A 14,297-nucleotide genomic window follows, 5' to 3' on the forward strand; every position below is an offset into this window, starting at 1 on the left:
TACAAAGCAGGTGCTGCAGAGTGAACTACAATCAGAAATAAGCCATAGAGACACATGTAAGATGTTCTTCCAGATATTCCCCACTTACTAGAAAATTTCACGTGTGGGAAGTCTTTGAACATTTTTGCTCTGAATATTTCCTAAGTCCTTTTTGCTCCCATAATACGAGTCCTGCTGTTCCCTCTCTTCTCAGAATACTTAACCCTTGAGCACACAGGGACTATGGCTCAGGACTATGGCACTTAAAACACATGGCACCAGTCCTCTGATGGCCTGATCAGAAAGCAGGAATGCTCTACAAGGAGTGGACACCAAAACATTTCTTGTCAAAAAAAGAGAAACTCAAGTGCAACCTGAGCTTTCAGCTCACCTACCCCACTACAATAAAGCCTGTCTCCTCTTGGTCTAATGTATGTGCCCCAGCGTGGTCTACAGCCCACCCACACACCCTCAAAAGTGAATTTCTGATGGCTCGTGCCCTGGACATTGCTCTCTGCCAGTCTCTGAGTGGGTGCAGTAGCTGGAAGGGAGGCACAGGGGACTGGCCTTCAGCTACCCTTAAGAATCTAGTTCTCAAGTGACCAGCATCACCATTGGCTCCCCAGCTGCATAATCCAGGTCCTGTGCCACCATGCAGTACCTCACCAACACCTGCCACACAGCTGGGAAGGGGCCAGACACCAGCCAGCTCTGTCAAAGCAGCTAAGGACTCAACCGACGTCCTCATGCTCCCCAAGAAAAAACCCTCTCCTTTGCTAGGCCATCGTGGTCACTTGCTTGTTAATATTTGTGACATTGGTGCTTTATGTATAACTGTATCTTACAAAGACCACAATAACAACCCTTGGGACCGATGCTGCTGAGGACACCTGAAGTTGCACTACTGACATGGTCCTCTGGCTCACTGCTGGGTGCCCAGTCCCCCTGCGAACACACCAGCAAGGGGTGGCAGCTCTTGTCACCTTCCTGTCACAAATCAGGTACACACTGAAGTGGATGGGCATGAGACATGAGAAACCTCATAGCAGCCTTTGACACCAGCCTGATCTAGGAACACCTGTTTTAACTTGAAAACACACAACATCCACCCCAAGCTTTCCTGCTCCATCACAGAAACCAGGGATGGGAAAGGACTTCCAGAGCACATGGAGGCAGGTCCTGACTGCTTTGTGAGTGACTCATAAGGAACACTGCAAACTCAAAGTAAATGCAACGTGTTTTATTTGAGGTTGGAATAAATTACAACTGTAAAGCATATTTTATTGCTTTATAAATCGTCTGCTCTTAAAAGGCATTAATATCAAACATAAACAAAACAAAGACATTCGATTAGCAGTTCAGTTCTCTTAAGCTTCACGAACAGCTCAGTAAGGGGATTTCTTTATACGATTGGCCCATAAATTTGACTTTGACATGCACTGTCACCATTCAGACATATTGAGGGGACTGCAGATGTATTCATTTGCTTTAGGGGATAATTTTTTAATGCAATTTTCTTTAAAATATCCCAGTGATTACCCAGTCCTTCATTGCCTACTCAAATACAAATCCCACCGCTTTCAAAAAGTCTTTTAAAAGACATGTGGGGTCTTCTCTCCTTGCAGAAGGAGGGCTTCCAAGTCCAAAGTAGGAATGACTCTGGTCCCAAAATTAAGTGAAAAACAAACTCCTCCCACTTTAAAATACTGAAATCCCATGCACAAAAAACATGTCCTCCCATTCTGAAGATTCTTCCAAAAAATTCCTGCATTACCTGAATGAACTGATGTGGAAAATTCATATTTTTATTGTACAGTTACTCCTTGCCTGAGGCTGGTATGAATTTTGCTCAGCACCTGTACTCCTCTAGGATGCAGACCCAGGCAAGTCCAGTCTGCCCTGAGCCCTGGGGGGTGAGAGGGTGCTTATGGGGGCCAGGTGTGCTCAGCACTGTGCAGCATCCTGCCCTGAATGCACAGGTGCTATGACACAATGAGCGGGATCTGGCTAGCTCCAGCTAGATACAACAGGTAGAAAGAAGACCAAAAAGTCACTTCCTCGGCCTCCCAGGGAGTCACAGCTCCTGAATGACAGAAAGGGAATGAACAGTGATAAGCAGCTCTCATTCCACCATGGCATCCTGTCCCACTCTGACCCTCTTGCACTGCAAGGGTCACGTGTTCCCCGTGCCTCGGCTCCAGAACTGTCTCCCTGAGTTATTCCTGAGCAGGGAGCATGCACCTCTGCTCGGCTGGGTCCGAAGCAGCACAAAATGAGTTTGCCTATGCCCTATAAAACTCTGAAGAAACAGAAACGGACACCTCAGTCTCAATTAGCCCTTGGAACAACAGAGAAAGTTCGCAGAAAATATCTCCAGGGCAGCTTCTCTTCCTGCCACAAAACTAGCTTTAAAAATAATGAGCCACCAGTACAGAAAATCCTTCTAAAACTGGCTCAGTATCACTCAGAAAGTTCCTATTTAGAGAAGTGTTTCTTCTCATACCGGCCTCTAATGTTCTTGCCATGCCTACAAGAATGTGAATAGTTGAGCGAGAGTCTAGAATATTTTACATTACATTACTAGATGGGAATTGTTAAGTCTATTTCTGGATTCAAGAAATATATGTCAAACTTCAAAGAAAACACTATTACATTGATCCTGGTATTATTTCAGTTTTCATCAAAATTTCATCAGTAACATATATATCTTTTGTATGTTTTATGCATAATCTCATTAAAAAAAAAACTTTCTTCTACTAAACATGGTTTCCTCAGAAGATGTCTGCTTTATGCCATGAGGGATGGCCAGCTTTGATATCTGCGAGGTGTACAGCAGATTTCAGATGCTGCATTGTCCATAATGGCTCCCAGCAAGTCAAGGGCCAGAGCAGAGCTTTGGTGGGATACCTGGAGCTGTACCAAACTGGGCCACTTCTTCATCACTTTTCAGTGTCCTACTCATTCAGGGAGTGGACAACCCTGGTTCAGCTCCTAGCCACATATTAAAGTGCTTAGTGTGGGGGGGGGGAACAATAATGCCCCTTCCTCCACCTCAGGTCCTCCTGTGGAAAGGTGGCTGGTTTGAGCTAGCAGGATACGCAGCAGCTGGGACAAGGGCATGTGTATGGTGTGCGCCTGATTCACCACATCTTAGAGAAACATAACTCAAAAACATGCAAGCTTTTTACACTCATCAGTCATCTCATTCATGCTCACTGAGAACAGATTCTTGGCTGACTTCTTTTTTTCCTTTGCAGCTCCAAATTTTGCTTTGAAGATGAGAGGGGAGAAAGCTCGCCTTCAGGGAGAGGGACAAGCAGAGACACTTGCAAATTAAAATGCCTGCACATGTCAGCCACCACAGCAGTGACCTCCAGTCTGTTCTTTAGGTTTTTTACACAACTTCTTGAACCTTAATTTTTCAGCCCTTTCAGAAGTTCCCAGGAGCATTCCTTTCTATGTCAGTGGGATGTCTCAGTGGGTGAAAATTACAGCAAAACTAAAGAAAGGAACAAACTGCTGTCACCAGGATAAGTTACAGGGTTACATTCAAGCCACAGATTCTGGAGGGAGCAGATTTATTCCACTTTCTGGTGCAAGTGCCATACCAAACATGAAGCCGAGCACACAGTGAGAAGGAATATGGGCTAATTATTAGTGCACTGGACTAGGATTTGGCAGATGGAATTAATTCACCTTCCCCGTTTTCGTGAAGTAATCAGAAAAAGGAAACAGTTTCTATTAACTTCAGGATGCTCAAGCATTTCCATCTCAGCAAATGCCCCTAAAATATTTCTCCTCTCTTTAGCAGTGCTTAACAGCTTATGCACTGCCTTTCTCAGACTGAGAACAACAGACATAAATCTTCTAAGGAATCACACTTCTGGGAAAAAAAGAACCAACAAATTTCAGGATCGCTACATCTCAGCTAAGGCTCATTTACCCATCTGTAAAGCCTCTTACCACATCTGATCTTCACTCCCAAGCTGCCCTTCTGCCATGCACTTGCAGCCAGAGAGAGCAGGAGCTCTTAAATACATTCACATCTTTATTTCTAATTGTCCAGGTTTTGCCTCCATCAAGGCATGGAGGCCAGTACTGTCTCAGGCCGTTCTATTTAAGCACCTTTTGACTGACTGGGGACCATGTTCCTACTGACTGAAAAGCAGACAGGACAATCAGTGAGTGCAATTGAAAGCAAAGCTGTTAATCAGTGCATTTGCTCACGGTGAGGGCAGTGTTCAGCCACTTCACCAAAATACGGCAGACATATTAATTAGTGGTTACAAAATGCTCTAACTTTTCACAGACCTTTGTAAATGCTGAGCATTTTAACAGGCAGGACAGCGGTGCCTGAGAATTCAGTCTATTGTTAGAAACTGATCTTTCTTTCTCCTACAGTCAGTCCTTCCTGTCATAAAGTGTCTCATGGAACAAACAAGTGTCTATGTTGTGATTATACCAATGGAGGAACAGAGATGGATGCTGGCTGGATCAGACACATGGATCTAAATGAATGATTTAGTCAAGCAAAAACTAAGTCACTTGATGCCAGGCCCAGTGCTCCATCCACACCACCAGAGGCTACTGAATAAGGGATATAAATAATCCCCCAAAGGAACTGATGTATCATGAAGGGCAAGGAGCCTCTGAAGCTATGTGCAGTGGCATAAAGTACAGCACAAGCACATTACATATTTAGCTCTATCCCTGCTTCTCCGTCATGGGGGCAGTGGGTTGCTCGGACAGTTGTCTTCTGATCAGCCTATTATGTTATTTCCTATAAAAATGCAGGTAAAGGTGTGTATACAATTCAGTAGTAGAACAGGAGTCTTGTTTCACATGGGCTGAATGTTTCTTATACCCAGATGAGATTTTTGCATGCATCTGCATACTCACCCAGATACTGCCTCTGCCGTGCTCCATGCCTGAGTTTCATGCCCAGTTGCTCTGCGTAGCAGGCATATCATATGCACAGTAACCTGGTACAAGAGCACATTCTGCAGGCCAAGTCTCAGGCAAAAATTCACCCACAAAACCTAAGTGTATTGGCCATTTCTTGCAGTGAATCGGGCTTTCACTAGGAATTAACATAAGCTGCAATGACTAATCTTATACTCTGTGCTTATTTTCTTTTCACAGTTCAACCTCTTTCTTCCTTAATACTAAAATGCTAAAGTCTTACATAGCATTCAGAGCATTATTTTCTGCTGGCTGTGTTTCGCTATGCTCTAAGCCTCTATCACAATGCATGCAAAGGACAATGGCTGAATTTGTAATGCTTTTAACTAAAAAAATACTTTTAAAAACATAAACCATAAATTATTTATTCCTCTTTGTCCATTGTTTTAAGCACTGAGTCTTCTCCCAGGATTTTACACAGTTCATTCAGTCTCTGCTGCATTTTAGGAATTCCTGCAAGCTGGGATTCCAGTCTCTGTTTTTCCTCACTCAGTGATAAACGGATAGCGGTGTCCAACTGCTCGAAACGCCAGCCACCTTGTCCATCAAACTGCAGCAAGTGAGTGTGGTACTTCCTGCAGTAGAAATTAAAACATTAGTAACGGCTCAGGGAACAGATGGTCCATTTTTGCAAATAAATTTGGATGTCTGTCTCTTCTCAATGGTGCCTCTCAGGAATCTGAGAGGTGTTCAGTCCTGGATCACTGGGAGGGACCTTTTCTTCAATGACTCATCATCCCGGGACAGTCTTGCGTGAGGGATTTGGGTATTTCAAAGTCTGTCACCAGGGCCCCCCTAGGCCATCCAGTGAACTTCAGCAGTGGTGCCCGCTGTAAGCTCACTGTAGCACCGCTGTGGGCTCCCAGTGGGGCAGTCACTGCCATATGCCCATAGGGCTCACCGAGGCCCTCACCTGCAGTGGTGGTTCCCTCATCATCTGCTGTCTCTGGCCTAGGTGGTAGCCTCCCTCCTGGAAACACTGTCTGTGGCTACAGTTGCCTTCACTTCAACTCCATCAGATGCCTTTTTCTCCAGGGCCTTGAACAGCAGCGACAGACACGGTTTGCTTCTCCTCAGGAATGCTAGTCCCAGTTTATTTTATTTACCCCGCTTCCTGAGAGATGTCTTACCTCCTTAGTGGAAAATACAGTGAGGCAGGCACAGTGCACCTGCTGCTACTGATAAAACTTGAGTTTGTTCAAATTACACTTCAGTTTGTTCCCTGCATCTTATAAGGCTGGCTAAAGGCACCTTCAGTCCTAAAACATGGTTTGATTTGCAAGGGGCCAAAATAAAAAAGTCTGTGTAGGAGTCACAGATCTTTCAGTGAGTATCAGGGTGTGTGCACTGAAAATATTCAAAGGTCTATATGTGGAGTTTGTCAAGACCTGACAAGACATTTTTCAGGAGGTACAAGACCAAGAGCAGAGAGTTCCCTCAGAGCTGCTGGTATGACTGTGTAATTTATCACTATAAATTACAGAAGATGAAATGCATCATAAAACACTGATTATAAATCCCATCCAGGGAATGTGACAGTTTAATAAACTCAATGGTTTATGACGTGGGACTCAAAAAAGATTAATCTCCAGACTTACATTGAGCACTTCCTGCATATTATTCTTTGTGACCCCATCTATCCCTCTACTTTTGCCCCACCAAATCCCAAAAAATCAAGAAGCTAAGAGCTGACTGAGATGTCCAGTGTCTGTGGTCTAGGAAAGTTTTAATAAACATTTCGATTAAAAGAGCAAATATTTCCTGGTATAATCTTGAAGAGGAGAAAATAGCATGTGAACATGCTTTTTTTTACTCTGCAGTGCAGTCCCTGTGAAAGCATACATAAGTTAAAGGTGTGCTTATTTCTAAATACTCAGGATTTCTGTTTACTTCTCCAGAACCACACAAATCACCAGATTTCTGATCATTTCAGTAATACTGTGGAGATTACAAGAGCAATCCCAAGCCTTCCTGAATAGCACTAATACTAGGAAACAAGAAATATTGGTAAGAAACTGAACTCAAAAGACCTTTCTCAAAAGGTCTTTTGAATAACTTCCCTCTTATAATCATTTATGGATGAGATGCTCTCAAATACCTGTTTTCTTGAGCAGTGGTTTTAAAAAACCGCCAAACCTAAACAAGATGAAATATTTCTTTTCTTTATAAGCGTAATTTAAATTATTTTAAAACCAAAAGTCTATGTGAACATTTTTTTTCTATCAGAATACTCATTTTTTCTTAACATTTAGGTCTTGATTCAACAAAAACCATTTCCACTGTCATCACCTACACAGAGGAAGAAGGAATGCTAGGGAAACCATTCCTTTTCAGAGAAGCAAACACTGATACAATTTCTTTCCTTTGAGGCAACATACTAATAATGGATTTTTTTGTCATCAGTTTAAAAAAAGCAAACAGTCTGACAGCAGGATCTAGGAGTTCAGAACAAATAGTCTCTGCTAAAGTTATCTTATGCCTCCTTGGTCTCATTTTGCCCTTGGTCTCTTTTATACATTAACTACATTTATTTCCTTGCAGGGACTCTTCTATACTTAGTACTCCCTCCTAGAATGATGCTTCTCAGAATTCCAATATTTCTTATTTTAACAGATAACCATATTTGAAAGCTCACAAATGCTGCAGATAGAGAACATACAATTGAAGTTAAAAAGCCAGATGTATTACTCCTATGGAAGAACAAGGAATAATTTAACCACTTGGCAAGTTTCCCATCTTCTCCCCACACTGGTAAACTTCCCCAGGACACCTCAAGTATCTTGTCACCTTTACAGAACAACCTGGTTATATCTGTTGTGGCTGTGGTGTAGACTTATTAATTGCATCTCAGACACTTGCATGCTAATAACTGAAACACATTAAAAAAATAAGAGGGAGGAATAAACAAGTTTCAAAGAATTAAAAAAATCAATGCTAAATTAATTTAAATCACTATAGCTGTAGACAAGTTATCTTAGAAAGTGCAGTAGATACTGATTAAACAACTGCCCTAGTAGAAAGAGTAAAGGCCAATCCACTGCCTGTCAGAAAGCTAAAAGCAAGGACCATGATAAAGCCCCAGACATACTTACCAAAGAGAAGGTCTGTGTGTTATGGAAAGGAGGGATATCCCAGCAGCTTTTGCAGCCTGGAATATCGTTCCTTCGACGTCAATGCTTACAGCACTCGTACATTCATCCAGCAATGCATATTTCGGCCTTTCAAAAGCAGATGAAGAACATTACTCTTCTAGGTTTTGGACAGTATTCCCATGTATGATGTTTCATTGCAACAACAACAGAAAGGAGAGAGCTATTTTTGCCAGACAGCTGTCTCTCTTTACAGCTGGAAGCTGGCTAGCAACAACATAAACTTTCCATGCATTATTCAGGTGCAGAGACAACTTCCAGGAAAAATGGGGTTTATTTCCTGGTCCATCTGAGTACACAGTGATCTAAATATTATGTCCTAGTTTGACCTAGGCTTATTTTGTCCTATCAGCAAGTTGGGCAGTAGATACAGCTGACTCAGCAGCTTTCCGTGGACTGCCATGTGTGGACTGGGCTGTCTTTGTGTGCTTGCAGTCTCCAAAAACAAAAGGTTTTGGAGCTTGGCTATCAAACTCCAAGACCTTCTGCAACAGTCCATCAGATTTCTGCCACAATTGTAGGAGGGAAGGTGTTTGTGCCTGAGATGTTAAAGAAATTAATATCTCCAACAGGTAATGTTATGTTGCCAAAAGCAAAGCTTAAGAAACATTGCTCAAACTAAAGGCAAAGCTTGTATGAATAAACAACAAGGTTTATGCAGGCCCTATGCAGCTGTCTGGCAGTGTTGCATATTGCAGATTATAGCCTACTACAGCTCAAATTGTAACAGGAAACCTGCAAAACCCTTCCTCATTTTCAAACGCTACTTAAGGAATGAATCTTAACACTTACCTGTGGTAAAACATCCGAGCCATGCCCATCCTTTGTTTTTCTCCTCCTGATAAGACATCTTTCCAATCCATGATGGCATCCCAGCCTTTTAAAAGAAATGCAAACAAAATGAGTCAGGACCATGTAAGTTTATGAAGGAAATGCAGCTTCACTTGCAATATCTCATAAAGAGCAATTCCACTGCAGAAGAGACAGCTCAGGGTTCTGGATCACATCTTCTGAAATACCTCAATGCTTTTCCACTGGCCATCAACTGGAAAAATGTCCCTCATATCATGTAAATTTCGAAAGTGGAGTTTAACCTTTTGGTCATGTAGATATTGTCAAAAAACTTTACTTACCGTCTCTTTGAAAAAACTCTTTGACCTGTAACTAATAATTTTATTCTGTCATGTTTGTTTCTTGAAACAATTTGCTATTTTTTCTTTAAAGTTATCAGTGGAAATTTAAAAACAAATTAAAATAAACTAAAAAAAAACCCAAAGAGCAGTGCTGGACTGCATTCACCACAGTAGGCAAAGAAAACTGTCAGCAAACTCAACAGAAACACAGCTGCAGACACAGACAAGCAGCAAAACTGCACAGAGACAGGAGGATCTTCTATACAAATTTCCCACTACCTTGTATTTAGAAATAACCCACAACTGCTATAACAGGGGGTATCCTTATTTAATATTCTGCATGGCCTCTAACTGATGTATTTCTTTATCACTTTCAGATACATGCAATGGGAGCATCAGGCATTTTATCTGCAATTCTAGGGCAGACTGGTGTTCTGTGAGTACTCTGGCATGATTCATTCCCACTAATGAAAAACTTCAAATAACAAACTACCCTACTGAAAATAAGTCTTCAGTCAAACAATTCAGATGTATAGAGTAGCAAAATAAATGAGTTTTGAAAAGGGAGAGTATGGATGTAGCGAAAATCTGATAAGACATTTCTCTCAACAGATCATCTCATGAGACAAGCAGCTGGAGCAGGGCTGAGAAAGAGAACATTTTCCAAATCAGCCCAGAAACACTGTAACTAAAAAGTTAAAACCCCTTTTCTGCCACTGCCAAACTGAAAATAAACATTTGCCAGAAAAGACTATAAATAAGATAAAGCAAGGAGGATGGGCTGTGTCATGTCTGGTAACTGAATAAAGGTGAGACAAAAGGGGCTTGTGAAGGTGCAACAAGCTGGGGATTGTTCTGCCTGGGCTTGGGCTTGACAGGACTGAAAAAACCCTCAGTAAAGCAGGGGGCCTGTGTGACCAAAACCAGGAATTGATAACTTCAGACTGAATTTCAAGAATTTTCTCTATATCAAATTGGAAAATATAATGCAATTATTTTTAAATAAATATGTATATAGTTAGATTTTAAAGCCAGGCATGCACACAGAAGGAAGACATCATCTGTAGTGATCCTATAGTTTTTCCCTATTTTCCTTCCATTCTTGTTTCAGGATCCCAGTAGATATCCTCCCAGGGGCACATCCAGTGCTTTCTATCAGCAGGCTCCAAGCAAAGATGGAGTTGTGTAGTGTATAACTGAATCACCATTTGGATATACTCTGGTAAAGGGAACAGATATACAGAGGCTGCTATTGCTGAGCAGTCCCGGTGCTGGGATACTTTGAGCTTCCAAAAAACACTGTAAAACACCTTTTGGCAAAGGGTTCTAGGAAGGGATGGGAACAGTCCTTCATGAAAGCCATAAAAACAACTATGCTTCTAAATACAACATTCAAGCTGCTTCTTATGTTCTGTTATTTTTAAGCTGAGAATACAGATGAGCTCCAGGGACCAGGATCTGAGCTTGGGTGTGGGTGGGTGTGCATGTGTGCACATGTGCCTGGGGAAGCAGTGCCTGTGTTCATACAGTTTCTTCCTGATCAGCTGGTTCTTAAAGGCTTATTAAAAGACAAAAAGGGAATGAAGTTCAAGAAGAATCACAGAATATGCTGAGTTGGAAGGGACGCATAAGGATCATTGAGTCCAACTCTCAGCCCTGCACACGACAATTCCCAAGAGTCACACTACGTGCCTTAGAGTACATGGTGAGGCATGAAGAAGCATTCTCTTGTCAGCGAAATCATTCTATTATTTTCTCTAAAGGTGTAAGATTTACCCTCTTTTTACCAGGATACAATGGTCATCTCTGTGGTCACTTCAACTTACATTCTAACTGAACATGAGAGGTGCATCTCGTCTCTTCCTGCCTAGCTCCCTCCCTGAACTTTTCCATTTCCCACTTGGAATGCCTCAAACAACAGATAAGGAAGTGTGCATTTTTATATTACCCCTTTTGAAAATTATTTTCTAATGTCTGAACAATTTCCTCTGAACACTTAGGCATTGTAACTCACACTAAACAGACTCCCCACTGTGCACGAACAATAGTGCACCTACTTGTCTCCCGTTTCTTCCTGCTGACGTGGCATAGGTCAGTGAAGGTCATTAGCATTCTGGAAATATCAGCCAAGTCAGCAGCTTAGGTCACCCACAGCTACATCCACTTCCCAAAGGAAGAAATGAAATGGCTCGCCCATGAACCCAGCACAAACCTCTCAGTAGGTGCAAACACAATCCCAGCTTTCGGAGTCCAAATTCCTTGCCCAGCTTCTTGTTATACACAGCCCTGATGTAGATGTGATGAACACTGGATGTCACAGAAATGCCTTTTGCAGCCAGTAAGACAAAGAGCACATATAATGTGCTGGGGCACACTAACAGCAAGAGAAATACATACAGCTGTCTGCAGAAACCACTGATAGCCTCATGATAGCAGCATCTCATTTTCTTGCATGGTTTCTTTTATAATTCCTTTAATCTCAGTTTTCTGAAGGAAAACACAAGCTATATTTCGCAACAAAAAAATGGTTACACCTGGGATCTGTAGCCCTCTGTATCTTTCATCCTTCTGAATACAAGGATTTCATGCAAGACAGAGCATTCAGCTGCCATGAAAAGATATGCTTAAAGTTTCCTTTTTCCAGATTTCCATTCCAGTGTGCCTTATCAGACATGGACTGGAGCATTATCTGACAGAAGAAAGGCTAACACAGCCAGAGAGTCCACCTCTGGTGAATTTTTGGGCATGGAAGCCTCTTGCACAGCTTATTTTCTGAGGACTTGTCCAAATGGAAGAGAGCCCGGGTGCTGTGCAGGATGAATATGCAAGGGCAACCCACAGCTGAGGAAGGAACAAAGAGACCATCAATTGTATGAACCCCAGCTCAGCGTGACACTGCAAGGATTTGTGTCTCTGAATTGCAGAGCCACTGGAAAAGCTGGCAGAGCTCTTCCAGAGTTCCTGCTGGTACCAGTAACAAAAGTAAATCCAGGGCTAAAACAATCAGATGAAAAAATGTCAAAGAGAGGAAATGGGCTCGTCTGTGTGTTTATATGTGGCCTAGCACAAAGGTTCCCTGGACAAGACCCAAAGATATGACAAATGTGCAAAATAATGAGGAATAATTATAATCTGGGGTGCTGAGAAACCATAAACAGGTTGAACTTGCTCAGTAATGTCATCAGCCCTAGCCAGACAGGCCCGGTCATGCGTTCACTGTGCTGCTACACGTACTCATGGCTCCGCTTGTGTCACAGGCTGTTGGCAGCCTAAGGCTGGATCACAACTGACACTTGCTAAATGTACACAGATTTTCAAAGCAGGCCAAAAGGAACCACCTTAGATATATCTACAGCACGTCTCCATGATATTACCCCCGATTTCTGGACATGCTTTTTCACCACCCACGCTGAATACAACCTTCTTTGCTACCCACATTTTGTATGAAATTATGGTTCTGGTAGAGCTAGCAACTTTGCAAGTGTTGAGGGGGCACCTTACTGACAATATAAAGGTAAGTAACAAAACAGCATTCCTCTAATATCCAGCAGGTGAGAAAAACATTAGTGTGGGCCTCAGGAGGAAAGGAACTCTGCCTCCAGCAGCAAGGGGGGGTACTGTCAACAGCCACTGCACTGGGTTCTTCGAGGGCTTGGGCTCAGTGACATCCACAACAGTGGTGGTGGAGAAGGAGACTGTTGTTTTGGTGGATTTGATGTATTCTGTTGATACTAACGGAAAAAAGTTTCATGAGGGTAACACAGAAGCTAAATGCCAAAAACTGGGCTATTAATTCTTGTAACCATTCTATTTATTTCTAACTGGGTCAAACAGTATAGGTAGAAAAAGCAGAATTTCTGTCCTTGGCTGCAACAAGGACAACGTCAGGCTCTTGTTGGCTACCTTATACTTGGAATGTGGTGACCCTTGTACTGTGCAATGTGGAAGTAATTCAGCTAAAGACAATAAAGTCACGCCAGAACAAATAATTTGAGTCAGAGTTGTGTACTTCTGGCTCCATCTGGCTTTTTCATAACTGCCCACAAAGAGCAGAACACAAAACTGCAAAGCATCAGATTATACAGACATGACTTTCGTGGTCAATTAAAGTACAAGAGAGTCATGCCCTAAGGAGCCTGTTGCCTGGTTGAGCTTAATGCTGCAGGGGATAGGAGAAAAGGGAAGAGACAGAAGTAAGGCTCTGAGGGAGAAGAGAAATAAATATTGAAGAATTATATTATATTTCTATAACTTAATGATTGACAGATAGTTCACTCCATTTTTAGAACAGTTAAGGAAATGGTTCAAAATAGCATCGACATATCCCATATATCCACATGGATCTGAGTAACTAAGAATGATTTCTTTTTTTTTTTTTAGATGTAGTACATTTTCCAAAAGTGTATATAATATATAAATAGAAATTTGCTGGGAATTTTTCAGCAAAAAATTTTTCTATTGTAAAATGCCAGTGTCTGTCAAGCATCAAAGCAGTTTGCTGAAAGGACAAAGGTGGTTTGGGGCAAATCCTTTGTTCTACAAGCTTTATATGGGATTTTTCACTATTTCACAAAGAATAAAGCTCCATTTTTAATAAAAATAATTTTAGGTTAAAAGTAATATTTTAAGTAAAAGAATAAAATAAAAACTGGCACTAGAAATATTAATCTGTGTATAAACAAAAAATTTCAATTGTTCACTTTCAACAAGTATTTCTCTGTCCTGCTAGTTCAAAAAAACCAGAATATGAGTCTTTGTTCCAGACCAGGGCAGCTTTAAAAAATATGTGAGCATATGAAACCTGAGTAATGTGACAAATCATATGGCAAGGCTTTCCTCTCTGCTCCTACCTTGGCACTTGTGTCCTGCAAATGCTCAAGGAGAAGAGGGAACAAGTAAGTATATTATGGTCCTAAAAACTTCTGGTATGTGGTAATCTCCCTTCTTGTTTTCCGGCTTTGCCCCTTTCTGTCACTTTAGATCACAAAGTATCTAAGACATGTTTTTTTCCAACGTCTGTTTGTGCGAACTTTTGCACAGTGTGCCCCTACCCTGAGCTTCAGTAGAGCACCAG

At 41.8% G+C, this 14,297-nt stretch overlaps 1 protein-coding gene across 1 annotated transcript in view; it reads right to left on the bottom strand.

Moving 5' to 3' along the window:
* Positions 1–1,198: 1,198 nt before the first annotated feature.
* ABCD2 (ATP binding cassette subfamily D member 2) overlaps positions 1,199–14,297 on the bottom strand; it is a 45,486-nt gene continuing 32,387 nt past the window's right edge. Inside the window, 3 exon segments of the mRNA XM_008921590.3 lie at positions 1,199–5,516; positions 8,034–8,159; positions 8,883–8,967. Coding sequence (XP_008919838.3) covers positions 5,306–5,516; positions 8,034–8,159; positions 8,883–8,967 — 422 coding nt within the window. The 3' untranslated portion in view covers positions 1,199–5,305.

Source organism: Manacus vitellinus, unplaced genomic scaffold, assembly GCF_001715985.3.
Source record: "Manacus vitellinus isolate BGI_N305 unplaced genomic scaffold, ASM171598v3 scaffold_13_pilon, whole genome shotgun sequence".
Taxonomy (NCBI): Eukaryota; Metazoa; Chordata; class Aves; order Passeriformes; family Pipridae; genus Manacus; species Manacus vitellinus.